Source organism: Dermacentor albipictus, chromosome 10 (genome assembly GCF_038994185.2).
Source record: "Dermacentor albipictus isolate Rhodes 1998 colony chromosome 10, USDA_Dalb.pri_finalv2, whole genome shotgun sequence".
Classification (NCBI taxonomy): domain Eukaryota; kingdom Metazoa; phylum Arthropoda; class Arachnida; order Ixodida; family Ixodidae; genus Dermacentor; species Dermacentor albipictus.
The window spans coordinates 92,223,417-92,241,453 of NC_091830.1; the positions used below are offsets into that span (position 1 = coordinate 92,223,417).

General features: G+C 51.3%; 1 protein-coding gene across 11 annotated transcripts in view; it reads right to left on the reverse strand.

Annotated features, from left to right (window-relative positions):
• Positions 1–18,037, reverse strand: part of LOC135918122 (lipase member M-like) — a 151,983-nt gene that overhangs the window by 57,937 nt on the left and 76,009 nt on the right. For all 11 annotated transcript variants that reach the window (XR_011508900.1, XR_011508901.1, XR_011508902.1 and 8 more), the window contains 2 exons: positions 14,956–15,027; positions 6,932–7,000 (listed from right to left, as the gene is read on the reverse strand). Coding sequence is in view for 7 of the 11 variants with exons in the window: in XM_070526928.1 (XP_070383029.1) it covers positions 6,932–7,000; positions 14,956–15,027 (141 nt within the window). In the remaining 4 variants the exon portion in view is untranslated. The remainder of the gene's footprint in view (positions 1–6,931; positions 7,001–14,955; positions 15,028–18,037) is intronic.

The following is an 18,037-nucleotide window of genomic DNA, read 5'->3' on the forward strand; positions in this document are numbered from 1 at the left end:
TTCGCTGTATGTGGCGTCATGCCAGCTGTGGAAAAGCGGCCCCCCCAACTCGGCTCGTCGCGATCGTCCCAGCGAATTCTCCATGCTGCAGCTGCGCGCCGCTGCCGCAAGTGGCGTTCGCTGTATGTGGCGTCATGCCAGCTGTGGAAAAGCGGCCCCCCAACTCGGCTCGTCGCGATCGTCCCAGCGAATTCTCCATGCTGCAGCTGCGCGCCGCTGCCGCAAGTGGCGTTCGCTGTATGTGGCGTCATGCCAGCTGTGGAAAAGCGGCCCCCCCAACTCGGCTCGTCGCGATCGTCCCAGCGAATTCTCCATGCTGCAGCTGCGCGCCGCTGCCGCAAGTGGCGTTCGCTGTATGTGGCGTCATGCCAGCTGTGGAAAAGCGGCCCCCCCAACTCGGCTCGTCGCGATCGTCCCAGCGAATTCTCCATGCTGCAGCTGCGCGCCGCTGCCGCAAGTGGCGTTCGCTGTATGTGGCGCCATGCCAGCTGTGGAAAAGCGGCCCCCCCAACTCGGCTCGTCGCGATCGTCCCAGCGAATTCTCCATGCTGCAGCTGCGCGCCGCTGCCGCAAGTGGCGTTCGCTGTATGTGGCGTCATGCCAGCTGTGGAAAAGCGGCCCCCCCAACTCCGCTCGTCGCGATCGTCCCAGCGAATTCTCCATGCTGCAGCTGCGCGCCGCTGCCGCAAGTGGCGTTCGCTGTATGTGGCGTCATGCCAGCTGTGGAAAAGCGGCCCCCCCAACTCGGCTCGTCGCGATCGTCCCAGCGAATTCTCCATGCTGCAGCTGCGCGCCGCTGCCGCAAGTGGCGTTCGCTGTATGTGGCGTCATGCCAGCTGTGGAAAAGCGGCCCCCCCAACTCGGCTCGTCGCGATCGTCCCAGCGAATTCTCCATGCTGCAGCTGCGCGCCGCTGCCGCAAGTGGCGTTCGCTGTATGTGGCGTCATGCCAGCTGTGGAAAAGCGGCCCCCCCAACTCGGCTCGTCGCGATCGTCCCAGCGAATTCTTCATGCTGCAGCTGCGCGCCGCTGCCGCAAGTGGCGTTCGCTGTATGTGGCGTCATGCCAGCTGTGGAAAAGCGGCCCCCCCAACTCGGCTCGTCGCGATCGTCCCAGCGAATTCTCCATGCTGCAGCTGCGCGCCGCTGCCGCAAGTGGCGTTCGCTGTATGTGGCGTCATGCCAGCTGTGGAAAAGCGGCCCCCCCAACTCGGCTCGTCGCGATCGTCCCAGCGAATTCTCCATGCTGCAGCTGCGCGCCGCTGCCGCAAGTGGCGTTCGCTGTATGTGGCGTCATGCCAGCTGTGGAAAAGCGGCCCCCCCAACTCGGCTCGTCGCGATCGTACCAGCGAATTCTCCATGCTGCAGCTGCGCGCCGCTGCCGCAAGTGGCGTTCGCTGTATGTGGCGTCATGCCATCTGTGGAAAAGCGGCCCCCCCAACTCGGCTCGTCGCGATCGTCCCAGCGAATTCTCCATGCTGCAGCTGCGCGCCGCTGCCGCAAGTGGCGTTCGCTGTATGTGGCGTCATGCCAGCTGTGGAAAAGCGGCCCCCCCAACTCGGCTCGTCGCGATCGTCCCAGCGAGTTCTCCATGCTGCAGCTGCGCGCCGCTGCCGCAAGTGGCGTTCGCTGTATGTGGCGTCATGCCAGCTGTGGAAAAGCGGCCCCCCCAACTCGGCTCGTCGCGATCGTCCCAGCGAATTCTCCATGCTGCAGCTGCGCGCCGCTGCCGCAAGTGGCGTTCGCTGTATGTGGCGTCATGCCAGCTGTGGAAAAGCGGCCCCCCCAACTCGGCTCGTCGCGATCGTCCCAGCGAATTCTCCATGCTGCAGCTGCGCGCCGCTGCCGCAAGTGGCGTTCGCTGTATGTGGCGCCATGCCAGCTGTGGAAAAGCGGCCCCCCCAACTCGGCTCGTCGCGATCGTCCCAGCGAATTCTCCATGCTGCAGCTGCGCGCCGCTGCCGCAAGTGGCGTTCGCTGTATGTGGCGCCATGCCAGCTGTGGAAAAGCGGCCCCCCCAACTCGGCTCGTCGCGATCGTCCCAGCGAATTCTCCATGCTGCAGCTGCGCGCCGCTGCCGCAAGTGGCGTTCGCTGTATGTGGCGTCATGCCAGCTGTGGAAAAGCGGCCCCCCCAACTCGGCTCGTCGCGATCGTCCCAGCGAATTCTCCATGCTGCAGCTGCGCGCCGCTGCCGCAAGTGGCGTTCGCTGTATGTGGCGTCATGCCAGCTGTGGAAAAGCGGCCCCCCCAACTCGGCTCGTCGCGATCGTCCCAGCGAATTCTCCATGCTGCAGCTGCGCGCCGCTGCCGCAAGTGGCGTTCGCTGTATGTGGCGTCATGCCAGCTGCGGAAAAGCGGCCCCCCCAACTCGGCTCGTCGCGATCGTCCCAGCGAATTCTCCATGCTGCAGCTGCGCGCCGCTGCCGCAAGTGGCGTTCGCTGTATGTGGCGTCATGCCAGCTGTGGAAAAGCGGCCCCCCCAACTCGGCTCGTCGCGATCGTCCCAGCGAGTTCTCCATGCTGCAGCTGCGCGCCGCTGCCGCAAGTGGCGTTCGCTGTATGTGGCGTCATGCCAGCTGTGGAAAAGCGGCCCCCCCAACTCGGCTCGTCGCGATCGTCCCAGCGAATTCTCCATGCTGCAGCTGCGCGCCGCTGCCGCAAGTGGCGTTCGCTGTATGTGGCGTCATGCCAGCTGTGGAAAAGCGGCCCCCCCAACTCGGCTCGTCGCGATCGTCCCAGCGAATTCTCCATGCTGCAGCTGCGCGCCGCTGCCGCAAGTGGCGTTCGCTGTATGTGGCGCCATGCCAGCTGTGGAAAAGCGGCCCCCCCAACTCGGCTCGTCGCGATCGTCCCAGCGAATCCTCCATGCTGCAGCTGCGCGCCGCTGCCGCAAGTGGCGTTCGCTGTATGTGGCGTCATGCCAGCTGTGGAAAAGCGGCCCCCCCAACTCGGCTCGTCGCGATCGTCCCAGCGAATTCTCCATGCTGCAGCTGCGCGCCGCTGCCGCAAGTGGCGTTCGCTGCATGTGGCGTCATGCCAGCTGTGGAAAAGCGGCCCCCCCAACTCGGCTCGTCGCGATCGTCCCAGCGAGTTCTCCATGCTGCAGCTGCGCGCCACTGCCGCAAGTGGCGTTCGCTGTATGTGGCGTCATGCCAGCTGTGGAAAAGCGGCCCCCCCCAACTCGGCTCGTCGCGATCGTCCCAGCGAATTCTCCATGCTGCAGCTGTGCGCCGCTGCCGCAAGTGGCGTTCGCTGTATGTGGCATCATGCCAGCTGTGGAAAAGCGGCCCCCCCAACTCGGCTCGTCGCGATCGTCCCAGCGAATTCTCCATGCTGCAGCTGCGCGCCGCTGCCGCAAGTGGCGTTCGCTGTATGTGGCGCCATGCCAGCTGTGGAAAAGCGGCCCCCCCAACACGGCTCGTCGCGATCGTCCCAGCGAATTCTCCATGCTGCAGCTGCGCGCCGCTGCCGCAAGTGGCGTTCGCTGTATGTGGCGTCATGCCAGCGGTGGAAAATCGCCCCCCGCCCCCCCCCCAACTCGGCTCTCCGCAGTCATCCCAGCGAATCCTACACGGTATGTCGGATGATGCATATAAGGTGAAGCTGCAACAATGTGCTGCAGCTAAGAAGCGGCGGCGTGCGGAAGAAACGGATGAAAAGCGGGAACAACGTTTAGCTAAATGGCGTGCATATCATGCAGCCAGGCGAATGCGTTCACCATCTCTTGATCTGGGTGCATCTACAAGTATGATGCATGCTCTCAATGCTGACGCGACTATAACGCGACTTTGGCGACACCTGATCGTTCGACACCAAGCCTTATGGATGCTTTAAATGGCGACGAGACTGCATCTACACGTTCGACGAGCAGTATGGAACTCTACAACCTGAACAACCTTAGCTATGCCTCTGCCAAATTTTTTTTTTGCTAATAGCTTACTGCATCATTGTTAGCGGGGACGTGCGCGGATTTCAATTGATACTTTGCTTTATTTCGGCGAATCCCTACAATAGAACAAACGCATTAGTAGTATAGCGTCGGTTACCTCATCCGTTTTTTCTCATTTCAACATTGTTTTAAATTTCCACTGTGAACACCATGTACATATACAATATATTGAAATATTTACACAGGACAAAGTTCATGATATTTTTAAAGAGAATGAGGTAGCCAATTAACAATTATTTCTAAAGGTATCGACAGCTTATGCCTACAGAATGAATATGTTGCTGTATGTTCACCTGACTTCAAAGTTCTTTGCGGGCTTTTTTGACCCTGAAATACACCTGTAGACATTAGTAACCTCTTCGGCAGAGTCTTTTATCAACGGCATGTGAAGTGTGGGTGAATGGTATGTGTCTCAAGATCGCTTCTCTTTCCAGTAAGCAAAGTTAACGACTCATTAGAAACACTTCTAAAATTGCCTACATTTATTAGGGATGGAAAGAATGGCACTTGCATGCAGAGGTCATAAATATGTACAGGGCGCCCCAATTGACTATCATGCACGAAGATTGCAAAAGACAATGCGTTACTCGAAGGTAACCTAGTGCATATTGTTTCCAGTACAGTGGCGTAGCTGCGAGTAATTTTTTCGGTACTGAAATTTATTCAGGTAATTGTAATTAATTATCTAACTCAAGACGCGCTATCATAATTATCGAAGTATCAATGACACATTTGTAAGCAGGACCAAGGGACCGGCCTATTTGAGCTACGTACTAACTGCGAACAAATTTTTTTCCGAATGATAAATAAACCCTCCCAAATATGACGAATACTACGTGACTGCGCTGCCATTCGCATCATAAAGCAACACCCTCGAACAGGCTCCTTCTGAGTTATCCAGAACGAAATAAAGGAAATAAAGAAACCGATCATCTCCCAAGCACTCTGTACAGATGGTTAACCAGCGAAGCTGAAACCTGCGGAGCCGGTGTTTATCACTTGGTTAATCCCGACGGTTCAATAAACGACGGATGGGGAGGCTGGCGGATCCACCGTAAGCAGTTGCTGCTTGCGCGCTTCTGAACGAGTCTGTTCTTGTGCCCTGGCGGCACCATTGGGACGACGTACACAAGCTCGTTCCCGATTCTTCTCTAGGCATTGCTGATCGAAAGCTGCCGCCTCCTGAGGAACACGTACGACGTGTGGCCTACCGATTTTGGAGCTGCCGAGCAACTGCTGTGCACATTTTCGGCTGCGATTGAGAGCAACGACGTCATCACTGGCGCAGACGATCGCGCGCCACTCTTTCGCTTTTTTTTTTTCGTGCATTCGCATGGGGTTACTCCGGAAGATGTTTCGGCGTACAGGCGACAGGCGGACGGAAAGAGGAATCTGCTAGCCATATACAGGTTCGCTGTATATGGCCAGCTAAACTACCGAAGCCTATATATAGCATATGTATATAGACTGCCGAAGCGGTCACGGTCGACGCTCGTTAGTGTCACGTTGCAGTACTTCGCTTCAACGCTCGTAGATTGCGGCACCATCCTCGCCAAGAGAGAGAAAATTTTACGCGTTCACGCCCACGTCGCATCCGTTACAAGTAGTTAACTGTGGACCTTGGCACAAAACGCATTCATGTTAAAGTAATTGCAGATCCCACGTGTTGGGTGAACAGGCTTAAGCGACGCTTTCATTGGTGTGTGCAACCAATGTTGTTTTCGTTAAGCGACCATGTGCAAGTATAAAACGCACGACGAAGTTGGCCTGATTTTTCCGGGAAGCACCTCGTTCACCATATACTTGGGGAGGTCAATCTTATGCAACCCTCGCACAACCAAAGAATCACGACGGCAAAGTTATCATGAGTAGGCCGTATGACCACGACGCAATAATGACAAAAGAGTGAAGACGAGAGAATGGCTGGGAATGTGTCACTACGCAGTTTCCACGACGTCTCAAGCGACAGCAGCCTGTGGCTTCGACCAGAGGTGAGACGTTTTAAACCAAAGTGTCAGCGTATTGCACCAGAGACATCAGCCAGATTGCATTCAAATGCTAGTTGTCACAGGGGAAGAATGCGAGAACGCATCACGTACCCATCGTGCCACTGTTTGGCATACTGCGAGGTATCGATGGCCTGCACTGACATCACATAGGTGTCACATTTGTCACCCAACACTTTGAAAAGCTGCGTCATCGACGTCACGTGCAAGCTATCTATAGCACCATACAATTCAACGTTTGAGTTGGACAGCACTATCCTCGGAATAGACCCATAAAATCGGTTGGACAGTTACAAGAAATCGCGGTTAGTTTTGAAACAGTGATGCGCGCATTAGAATGTGGCTTACCTTACGAAAGATAACAAGTTGCCCAATATGGCGAGGACAGGGACACAGGATAACAGGAGAACACAGAACGTGAGGCCATCCAAGCCTATCACTTTAGGCGAAAGAAAGGTGTATCAGCCTCCCTTTGTTGTTTCTTATCGAGAAGAAAGTGTCTTTACATGAATGCCGTAATTCACGTCCATCGCATCGCTCAGCGCCGTGTGGTAGTGACCTGATATGCTGCATATTTTTGAATTATCTTGAACTTTTTTCTTGTATGAACCTTTTCATTGTGTGACATTAGCTTGTGCTGAAAAGCGAATGTATTCCTGAAACGAACTTCAGTTGTTAAAATGTGTTGATCACCAGCGCACAAACACCAGAGCGAACATAAGAGAGAAAAGAGCGCTGAAATTCTATCGTGGTTATAAGCGCTGTGCTCTCTCTCCTGTTGCCTCTGGTATTCTTGCGCTGCTAACCAAAACTTATGAGTCCTGCTTTACCAAGTATCTCAATCTTACACATTTATCAATTTTATTTGGCAGTGGCAGCTTGTCCTAGTAATTTTTGTTCTTATCCTTGTCATTTACCGGCCTTATCCTTGCCTTTAGCGACCATCTAGTTCAAAACAATGTTCTCATTGTCTCACCTGTCCATAGCGCTCCTTGTTCTTGACGGCGCCATAATCATACATGAGAAAGTCCTTTTTTGCATGGTTCTGAAACGAGTAAGACGCGTAGGTTGTATTATACTACTTACAGGAGGGGGGGGGGGTGGCTTCAAAGAATTTTATTTTGTTTATTTGTTACACAGTGCCAACTCCAGGTCAATGCAGGGAAAGGATAACAATACAAGAATACATTAACATATTATAATGACAACCAAAGCGACATGCTATACTGCGCATTCTAGACAATTCAAATCAATAATAATACCAGAATGTAATTTGCTATGATGACGTTTTCACTCTTCTCAGAAAGGTCCTAGAGTTCTATCTATATATAAAAGCATAACTTTCTCGCCTACTCGCCTACCAACGACGATTTGACGTAGCTGCTACTGCTGGCCTCGGTCGGTATACTTCGACCTCTCAATGGAATTGCGCTTTGTACTGAACGTGTTCTTTCACTTGGTTTTCTTTCATTTGGTCATTACTTATGTGCGTCTAGGTATGCACAGAGTTCTTGCCTATACTCCAGAAAGGGCATGTGCGACTGTTCCGTAATATGTACATAATCCCTATGAGTAGCGAGATGTGTGTCGTACATCTCAGTGCACAAGCCTGGCATCGACAGTCTTCCCTCCGTACCCATTATTGGTCGCCTTGCCTTCTCCAAATCGCTGTGTACACGTCTCGCACTGTACACGAACCTGATTGGTGTTTGCATTCCGGCATAACTTGTAAAAAGTGCCGTGCATAATGCACCTAAAAACTTCGCAGTTCGGCCAGAAAGACCAAGCATCGATTGCGGCAGTAAATTAGAAGATAGCTGCACGAAGTAAGGATAGTATCTTATTGGCCGTATACACTTGTGAATATTTGCTTACTAACTAAATTAACGATGATAGAATGAAGACAGCTCTGACTTTGTGACTGCTTCTTTCTACGTCCTTGTTCAGTCGCGCTTACACATTCTACATAGATTCAAACCAACTAGCCCGTGAACGCATTTTATGGAGCGGCGGGCGTGGAGGACGTCGGGCACCCTTGCAGCCACCGGAGAACAACGCCCCTCCTCCCACGCCTGACCCCTCTCCGTCGCGTGCCACAGGAGAGGACACGCCTCTGGGTCGCGTTCGTGGCGCGTGTGCACGACGCTCTTTCTCCCCTGCAAAACTTTACCTATTCTCGCCGCGTCGCTATGCTGCACGGTGCTATTATGCGAAGCATATTACGAGAGCTCAACCCAGCTCCTCAGGCGCGGCGGTGTCGCCTTCAATGACCTTTGACCCCATGCCATACCACGTGACACCGTGACGTCACGACAGAGGAGAAACGGGGCTCCAACTCGCACCGTCGCTCGCGGCGGTATATAAGCAGCTGCGCTTGTTTCTAGGTGGCTTTGGCTCAACTCTTGCAAGATGGGCTGGGTGGGAATCGAACCAGGGTCTCCGGAGTGTGAGACGGAGACGCTACCACTGAGCCACGAGTACGATGCTTCAAAGCGGTACAAAAGCGTCTCTAGTGAATGCGGTGTTGCCTTAAAAACGAGCTGTTTCTAAGGCTCAGGCGTGCGTCGCTTGCTCAGGCGCACATTTCGTTGCCGCGCCGAACGCTGCGTTGCTCGACGCTCACCGCGTCCAATGCGGGGCGCGTAGTCGCTGCGCCGTAGCCCATTGTCTTACACCCCTTGGCGGGTCGACGGGAACGCTGTCGCGTTCCACTCTTGAAGGCGAAGCAGAGTAACGCATGAGTTGTTTCTTCGTCTAGCCGAACCAAATATAGCCAAGCAACAGCAGTTCACCAGGCTAAACAGCGGTTCAACGACTAAAATAAAGGCTAGTATGCTTCGCATCCTGGGCTTAACCTTAGCTAAGCCACAGCCATTTTTTTTAAATTGCGATAGCAATTAAATGAATACTGCAGCCGTCCAGAGGGCCTAAGAACTGGCGGAGCGTCACCACGTTCCCGTCCCGACTTGGGCGTCGCCTACGGTTTTGGCCCGAGGAGCTCCCCGCATGTGATCTCTAACGGCTTAAAGCTCCTCAGGACATCACTGAAATTCTTGACTGACTGACTGACTGACTGACTGACTGACTGACTGACTGACTGACTGACTGACTGACTGACTGACTGACTGACTGACTGGCTGACTGGCTGACTGGCTGACTGGCTGGCTGGCTGGCTGACTGGCTGGCTGGCTGGCTGGCTGACTGACTGACTGACTGACTGACTGACTGACTGACTGACTGACTGACTGACTGACTGACTGACTGACTGACTGACTGACTGACTGACTGACTGACTGACTGACTGACTGACTGACTGACTGACTGACTGACTGACTGACTGACTGACTGACTGACTGACTGACTGACTGACTGACTGACTGACTGACTGACTGACTGACTGACTGACTGACTGACTGACTGACTGACTGACTGACTGACTGACTGACTGACTGACTGACTGACTGACTGACTGACTGACTGACTGACTGACTGACTGACTGACTGACTGACTGACTGACTGACTGACTGACTGACTGACTGACTGACTGACTGACTGACTGACTGACTGACTGACTGACTGACTGACTGACTGACTGACTGACTGACTGACTGACTGACTGACTGACTGACTGACTGACTGACTGACTGACTGACTGACTGACTGACTGACTGACTGACTGACTGACTGACTGACTGACTGACTGACTGACTGACTGACTGACTGACTGACTGACTGACTGACTGACTGACTGACTGACTGACTGACTGACTGACTGACTGACTGACTGACTGACTGACTGACTGACTGACTGACTGACTGACTGACTGACTGACTGACTGACTGACTGACTGACTGACTGACTGACTGACTGACTGACTGACTGACTGACTGACTGACTGACTGACTGACTGACTGACTGACTGACTGACTGACTGACTGACTGCAGTCGTATTTCTGTCGTCGCCGTCGCCGTCGCCGTGAGGTTCCGCATGAGTGAAAGCGTGTGAGAGTGAGCCGGCAAACGCGGTCCAATTTCGCGTGCGCGTCGAGGAACGCGGCCCGGATGCGCGCCCTTTCCTGTGGTGCGCGAGGCAGGCGGCCGAGGCGAGGGGAGAGGGGCCGTTCTTCTCCGGTGGCTGCCTCGATGTCATCCTCATCCAGCGCTCAGTACAGAGCGGAGACAGGTGCAGCGTCCAATATGGCGTTGGCCGCGCAAAGCGCGAACGCCCTTGCAGACGCCTTTGGCGGACGCCGTATGGGCGTGTTGCCGGCGCTCGTGTGTCTTGAAAGCAGTCTGCCACGCGGCTAAAGTACACGCTCGCGCGGGTCTAATCTTCAAAGCGATCTGCGCTGTTTGCAGAGTGCGCCCATTGCTGGTAGCTTCGTATGCGCTGTGCTTTCGGCGTTTTGTACACGTTGAAGCGACCGAGGCACCGAGGTGAATTGTCTCGCGGCTGCTGCAGCGATTCTTAACTCCAGTGTTTTTAAAGCGAAAGCTTTACTGGCCGCGAACTTGCGATTTTTCCTTGGCGGTGCTCCGAGGAGGCACATGACGTCACATAGCGCAGAAGCTTGATGTGGGCGAGTTGGTTATGCATACTTGATGAAAAAACGAGCGCCTTGTCTGTCGTATACAGTCGAGCACGATTTGAAGGTTATCGCGCGAGCGTCAACCAGCCCAGCACTCCAGGCACCTGGCGGCCGGTTTCGGGACAGGAAAAATCATGATTTCGCACTCTTCTCTCCCTCGTTCGCTGTTACATACAACAACCATCACCCCGCGACAAACTCACCGCCCTTTCTCTCTATTCTACGCTTTCCATTTGTTGCGATAAAGTGTGGACTTGGTTGCCTCGTATCTTCGCGGGCTTAAGCTAATGTTCTTGGTCACCCATTCTTCCTGGCTCAGCAGCAATGACGTTACATAGGCTAGATACAGCTTCGTAACGTTCAATTTCAGATAATACCGAAGAATGCGTCGTGCGCAATCACTGCCTGTTCGCAGAACCAAAAAAAAAAGAAAAAGAAAGGAACTGATAGCCAAGCAGGGAGTGACGGCTGCTGAAGGAACAGCAAAAAGAGTGAGTGAAGCAGGCCTGATACCTCCCTCGCCTCGGCAGAGAATTCTGGGCCATGGCGCTGTTCGCGTTCCCGGTCGACGCTCGCGCGATAACCTTCAAATCGCGCTCGACTGTACATGTTGTTCTTTCGTCCTCGTCTTCGTAGCGCTCTTTATTTCATCAAGTCACATAGCGCACCTCGACGCGGATATTTCTCCCTCTCTGGCTACTACCGCGCATGAGACACTACTAGCACCGATCCACAGGTGCTCCGCCACTGTGCAGCGCCGCGCCTTTCCGCAGGTGCAGTTTGGTATGACGTCACAGCACGTTCTTCGTGGTTGCGCTTGACTCCGCTCGCTTCGCCACCTGCGTCGCATGCCTGATAACATGTCGGAGGATTGAAAAGTAGAGCTCGCGTGCGCCGCAACCACAGTTGAGGCGGCAGTATGGACAGCGACAATTCTGATAAGCAGGAGGAGGCCTGGAATCGACATCGGAACGAGATGAAGAGGAAACGAATCGCCCAGGAAACAGACGAACACCTGGATAAACGCCGCAACGTAGCTAGACAGCCAGAATAATCTGGACTTTCAATCACGATTAACCAAGGCTAACCAAGGCTAACCCACCGACAGCTGTGTACCGACTGTGGTCGTACCTGTTTGTCGAAAGTTATTGCCGACATTGCGCATTCCTGCTTCACTGAACAAAAGCTGAACACCTCATAGCATCATCAAACCAGTCGACTGACAGAGAGGTTGACACGTACCCTCACGCATGTGCTGTCTACATACGTTTTGAAGGACCACCATGACTAGGAAATTGACCTTCCTTACCTCACATTTGTGTCCGCTCACCACTGGATCTTCTTTATTTTCTCTATTGCACGGTTGCGAATCGAGCTTGTTCCTCAATACTGCACTTCCACCTGCTGCCATCTCAACAAGCGAATATGCGTGCGATGCCGTCATCCTGGCCGACCATGCACGCCAGCTTCCCTGCACTGGACTGACGGGCTCGCAATCAAGTCAGCAGAGTCTATATCTCACGGTTACCGACGTACGAGATGTGATTTTTGAGAGACACACGAAACCCAATTATAATGTCTCACACCGATAAGTCCTCGTCAAATCTGCATACAGCCGCAAAAATCGTTACACTGTGTTTGTTCTCTCCCCCTCACACAAATATATTTCCCCGGTCCTTAAATCATTTAACAAGTTCTTAAAACATCCTAATGATTCACGTGCGATGCGGCGCTTACATGTCTGAGTGGGTGCAATTCTTTCGCATTGATCGGTGGACTACTGGCATCTCAGCTGAGGGTTTGCTCCGCAGAATAGGCATCGCTTGTAGAGCGTTGTCGTCGGTGAGGACGAGGTTGTCCCCACAGCATCGGACAGGGCCGTTGTCCTGAGACTAAGCCTTTGCTGGCGACCACGGTGCACAGCCGCGGAGCGTGCAGGATCAAGCCCGACTGGTGCAGAGACACCGGTGTCCTCCTCCTGCTCAACTCTTCAACTTAGACGTCCTTCGTTCACGCCCTTCTTCGCCCACTGTTCTAGCGCACTTCTTCCTTGTTCTCCTCTTGCGGTGTTCTGCCATTTTTCACCTTGCTCCTTCCTGGCCACGTCAGCCTTCTTCTTCCCTCTCTCTTCTTGTTGTTCTCCTACTTCAGCTCATGACACTGTACACGACCGCTACGGTGATGCACAATTTTCGTCATGTCCCACTTCCAGAGCAGCTCCTTTCATGATAAAGGGGGTTCCACCGCGTGCGGCACCAAGGGACGCCTGCCTGTTTTACCTTATCCTCAACTCCGGCATGCAGTGATGTCGTGCACGCAAGAGGCACACTAACTGCTTCCGAGCCCGGCCTTTAGCTGATCTGTCCCGGCACTTTGGTCACCGAGGGTAGTGCTACAGGGCGGTATTTACGAAAACGAAGATGCCAGTGGTGTGAACATGACGACGATGATTGGAGGATACAGAGCGCTGTTGCTTTTTGACCAATTGCAGTGCATTCATTTCTAAATATACTTTCATCTAGCTTCTTGTCTGCCCCTTCCCACACCATAATATGAAAGCACATTTGGAATTCAATACCCGTTGTGTTACAGTGGGACGTAGCCCTTCACGCAGGATCAGCCGAGGATGGATGCATGGCCATAGGTCCGAGAACAAAGTAAAACACATATCAAAAATGTAAAATCAAAGCCGCCGTGCCCTATGCTCAGTCGCTTGATATATACCTATGGGTTTACGTGACATGCACGTATTTTTGTCAGTTATTGATGCTTTATTACGTAGAACTAAGATGCGCTCATTAGCACGAGGTTGTCCTTCTGAAATGTGTGCTACATCTCGCGTAGCCATCATGGTGATACATCTAGAGCTGCCTCAGGAAGCGGTTCGTTTCATACAATGGCATCCTACACTCGCTTTGACAATGCTGGTGTGATGAGAAACGCAGCGATGGCAAACCAACAAACAGTGTTGCGTTTAGGTACATCACATCTTGAATGCTTGAAATTACGCGATTTACAAAGCTCGATGCGCGAGAACACGGTGCCCACGACGCCAAACGCAATCTCGGATGTTGTAGCCGCCGCAGATTACCTCCACGAAGAAAGGCAGATTACCACCTGCCTTCCTTCCTTGCCCAAAGTACGCGCCCAACCTTCGCTCCCTTCGCGCACAACATCGGGCGAGCAGTTCGACGACGCCAAAGAAGCCACCCTCCTCCATAGCTCAACTTCTCACGCTTTGCCTTGCGCCTACCGCAAACGGCACCGTGGGGTGCGATAAGCTCTTATCGCGCTTGGGCTTTATACGGAACAGCACGGCAACATCAGCAGCGGAAATTCGCCGGCATTGTTGCTGTAATTGCTATCGTAGTAAAGCCCACCAGAAAGTAAATGCAGCCATTGAATTTCATACCGGTATCGTTAATTAAGAGAAATGCCTCTCTTAGAGATTACTATCAGCCGATATTATTTGCCGAGGTTTTATCCGGTGATCTTGTTTTAAATATACACACAAAATTTCGCTATCGTGCACTAGTCTGATAATCATTCCTTTGTGTCTAGCGAGACACTGACTGACCGACCGCATGAACGGCTGGGCATAGTCAGTGAAAACTCTTTTTTAAATTCTTTACTAGTGTTTGTCACAGGCGTATATACGTTTCTACATTTCTTGCGGAGACAATTTGTCAAGGACTAACAACTATCACATAGTTATTGCTCCGCGAAAGACACGCTTTTATGTACGGAAACTTATTGGAACTCGCAAATCTTGTCGCCGATTCTACAGCGACAGAGCCTTGTCTGACCATCGGTTATTTACCCAAATGAGCTCATCTGTTCAAGTGCATATACTTTCATGCCTGAGACTCTCTCCTTCGTCTCGTTTACAAAAAAAAATCTTTATTCAGGTGTAGCCATGCACCGCCTTTAATACCTTATCAGTGATTTTTATTTAAGGTGCACGCTTCTTTTTACACGTGGCTATGCGACAATCTATTACGCTTTGCTAGAAATATGACCACTCAGCAGCATCCTGGCGCCGAAGTACGCATGCAAATGGAGAATGTACGCGAAAGCCCTCCAGGCACACACCCTACGGACATCAACTCCACGGCTGTACATGTTGTATGTGGCCTTCATCCGTTGATATAGGGTGTTGTTACTATTTGTTGTTAAGTATATACACTCAGCAGCATCACTTAGGACGAAATTAAAATGCATAAAATTCCTCGGAGGAATTAAACCCATCGCGACATTATTTATTTCATTGTGCTAGGTTGTTACAGATACGCAGCTGATCTTCACGCATATAATCTCATTGTTGAAGTAATCTTGTTTCAGAACAAGGAAACCTATCAGGAAAAGCGTCGTTGTGTAAGCGGCGTCATTTATGCTCCTTTATTTCTTACCTGTACGAAGTGTCGTAGATTCTGATACGAAGTCCCAATCGGATAATGTGACAGCGTGACAGGTATTCTCGTCTAAAAGAAAGAAACACATTATAAAATCTGACTGCAACTTCTCTTTTGCCCATATCACACATCATGCAAGCAAAAATTCTGGATCGTTAGGTTGTATAAAGTATGTAATCGCGTCGCCTCACAGATTTGCCACCTTAGACGTGCGCTCAAACGACACAAAGACGAACATCAAGAAAATACGTGCTATAAAACCGCAAACCCAATAGTTATCTAATTTTACGTGGAAAGTCCTAATGATTTTACCTTAAAACATAAAAGAACCTTCTTAATCTGTTTCATTAAACGTGCTGGCCTATATGACCGTATTATGCTTCGTAATGTTTGGAAATTCTCTAATTCCAAACAACATCGAAAATACAAATGCAAGAGTGGAATCCATGAAAACACATTTTTCTCCTCATAGCTTTAGAATCACAGTAGCTATAGCACAACGGATATTGTTCTCGTCTCTTAGTGAAAATTTTATTGATCACGAGAACAATTTGTGACATGGTAGACGCTATCTTCAATAGGTTTAGGATAGGCCACTGTGTTTGTTTTGCTGCTTGCATGCATGACGTTATACTACCAGCAGGCTCCTTCATTTCCCCCTTGAAGCGTATCAGGTTGTCCAGCGCACTCATTGATTATAATCGCGATTTGCTATATTGCATTTATTTTTGTTTGGTTCAAGAAAGCGATTGAGTTACGCATGGAAAATGAGGAGGGACAAATAGCACAAGCACTGAAATATTAGCGCTAGCCCTGTGCAAAGCTATTCACACCATATTTTTAATGCAATCCTTGAGGAAGATCCACTTTTTTATACTGTCATCAAAGAAAAGAAATTGCTGGCTCTCCTGTAATCGAGAGTGGGTGCAAGCATGAAATGGCGACAGGCAAAGCAGATTGGTTGGAAATGATACTAGCCACAATCTTAGTATGGGTGTAGTGTATGCTCGCAACGGAACACCCCACCACACCACACCCACGCAGCGTGGCGCCATCTCTCGAGGTGACGCAAAACCCGCGCTGCGGTACTGACGAACCTCTGGCGTTGAAAGGGCCACTAAAAATAAGCTTAAATACGATTGCAGAAGCCTCGCAACGCTTGTTTCGTGCCATGAAAAGGCTTAGTTTGCTAGAAAACTGCATCTGAAGGGTCCGAATACCTTTATCGCGATTCAAACCTGCCGCCAATGAGCCGGGGGAGTGGTGACGGTGCAGGCGCCATCACCATCGGCGCCCGACAGACGGCGGCACCGAACCAAGACAGAGCGGTGGATTCGCCGCTGCAGCTGCTTTTTGGTGAAGTGGCGTGGACCGTTCGGGCATCCCACGACATCTCATGGAAGTTGAATTCTCTGCTAATTGCAGTTTGTGCGGGTTTCGCGAGCCAGCAAAACGAGCGCAATACGCGATGATTCCCTGAAACGCGAAAGCGTGGGCGGCGCGGAGTCGAGAATAAACGAAGCCTTTTGACCACCCGCGTCGTTGTGAAGGGTAACTTCAACGATTCCTTTTTTCCAAAAAGGAAATAAAACTCGACAAGTAGCGTTTTATTTCGTCTTATTATACAATATAAGGATGTTTTTTTGGAACGAGTGGTTGAGTACACGTCACAGAATTTACCTGAGGAGTGCTTTCGTCATCGGGCAAGTACTTGAATGCAGCGGAGGAGTCTCTAGTCGTGTCCTGCATTTACCTCAATTTGTCGATTATTAATGCTTTCTTCGCGATAATATTGGCGCCTTAGAGATTCTCGATCACTAATGTATCACGTTAGCTTGACTTAATATTTGCCTTTAGTGTCCCTTTAAGAGAGCACGGGTAATCCAGCCTCAGCGACAACAGATGACAATGAAGTGTATAATGCCCTGTACCTGGATTTTGAACGTCGGTGTTGGAAACGACAAATACAACTTGAGCGTAATAGAAGATACAGCTTGAGTGTCATTGTGAACATACTTCAGTTACAACTCGGAAGCTATATTTTTTGTAATTTGTTCAGGCAGTAACTAACGTATGTAATGTGGTCGTGTACAAAGGCTTGCGGGCCAGAGCGCATTAAGTTTCAACTGGTTGCTCGGATGATGTCGTTTCCTTTTCGCAACTTGTACTTTACGTTCATGCCACAGTTGTAAGCCTGCCTACGGGTGAATAAATTTCCTGGTCAACTTGCCCGAATAACGGCTCTGGCGTTTGGCTCAAAGTCAGTGGAGGGTAACCGATACGCAAGCTAAAAGTACTCAATGCTTGAAATCTCGGCAGAACGGCTCTCACGATGTCTTTCGACGGTGACGTAAATAGCAATCAAGCATTCCAGTGACAGGCCATATTGCTGAAGACACATTTATTTACCACGTGTAGTGGTAATTCTGAGGCTTGGTTTCATCGGCGTCGGTTATGTACCACATACTTCGACATTGTCCAACTTTGCACTAACCTGCCAATGTCGCCCATGAGCATTTCGGCATGATGACGATAGTATGACGCCCACGCAGTGACAACGGAATGACGAAGAAGGAATTATATCAACGAAACGACAAAGGCAAACGACAAATACAAATAACAACCACGGCATGACCACAATGATGTGTAGGTTCCTGAATTATGATGATGGTATCATGGTGACAACGTGTGGACGACATGCGAACAATGAGATGACAGCTGCATGATGACAACAGCGTGACGGTATGGAGACAACCCCATGAGCAAGCGGCAACGACGATGATGGTAGGACAAAGGATGCATAACAGCGTCTGTGTAAGACGGCACAATCACGACGTTGTCGTGGCAACGGTAGCATAAGCACGATTCAAGTTAGACATAACGAACATGAAATGACGTCGATGGATCGACGATGGATGTATGACGATGACTGCATGACAAGAGGTGGAGGTCGAAATTACTATAATTACAACAAAACGATTGCGATGGCATGCCGTGGAGGGTATCATAACACATGCCTCACGACGACTGTATACGAACGGCGAACGGTGGCATAACAATGGCGTGAGGACAATTGAAT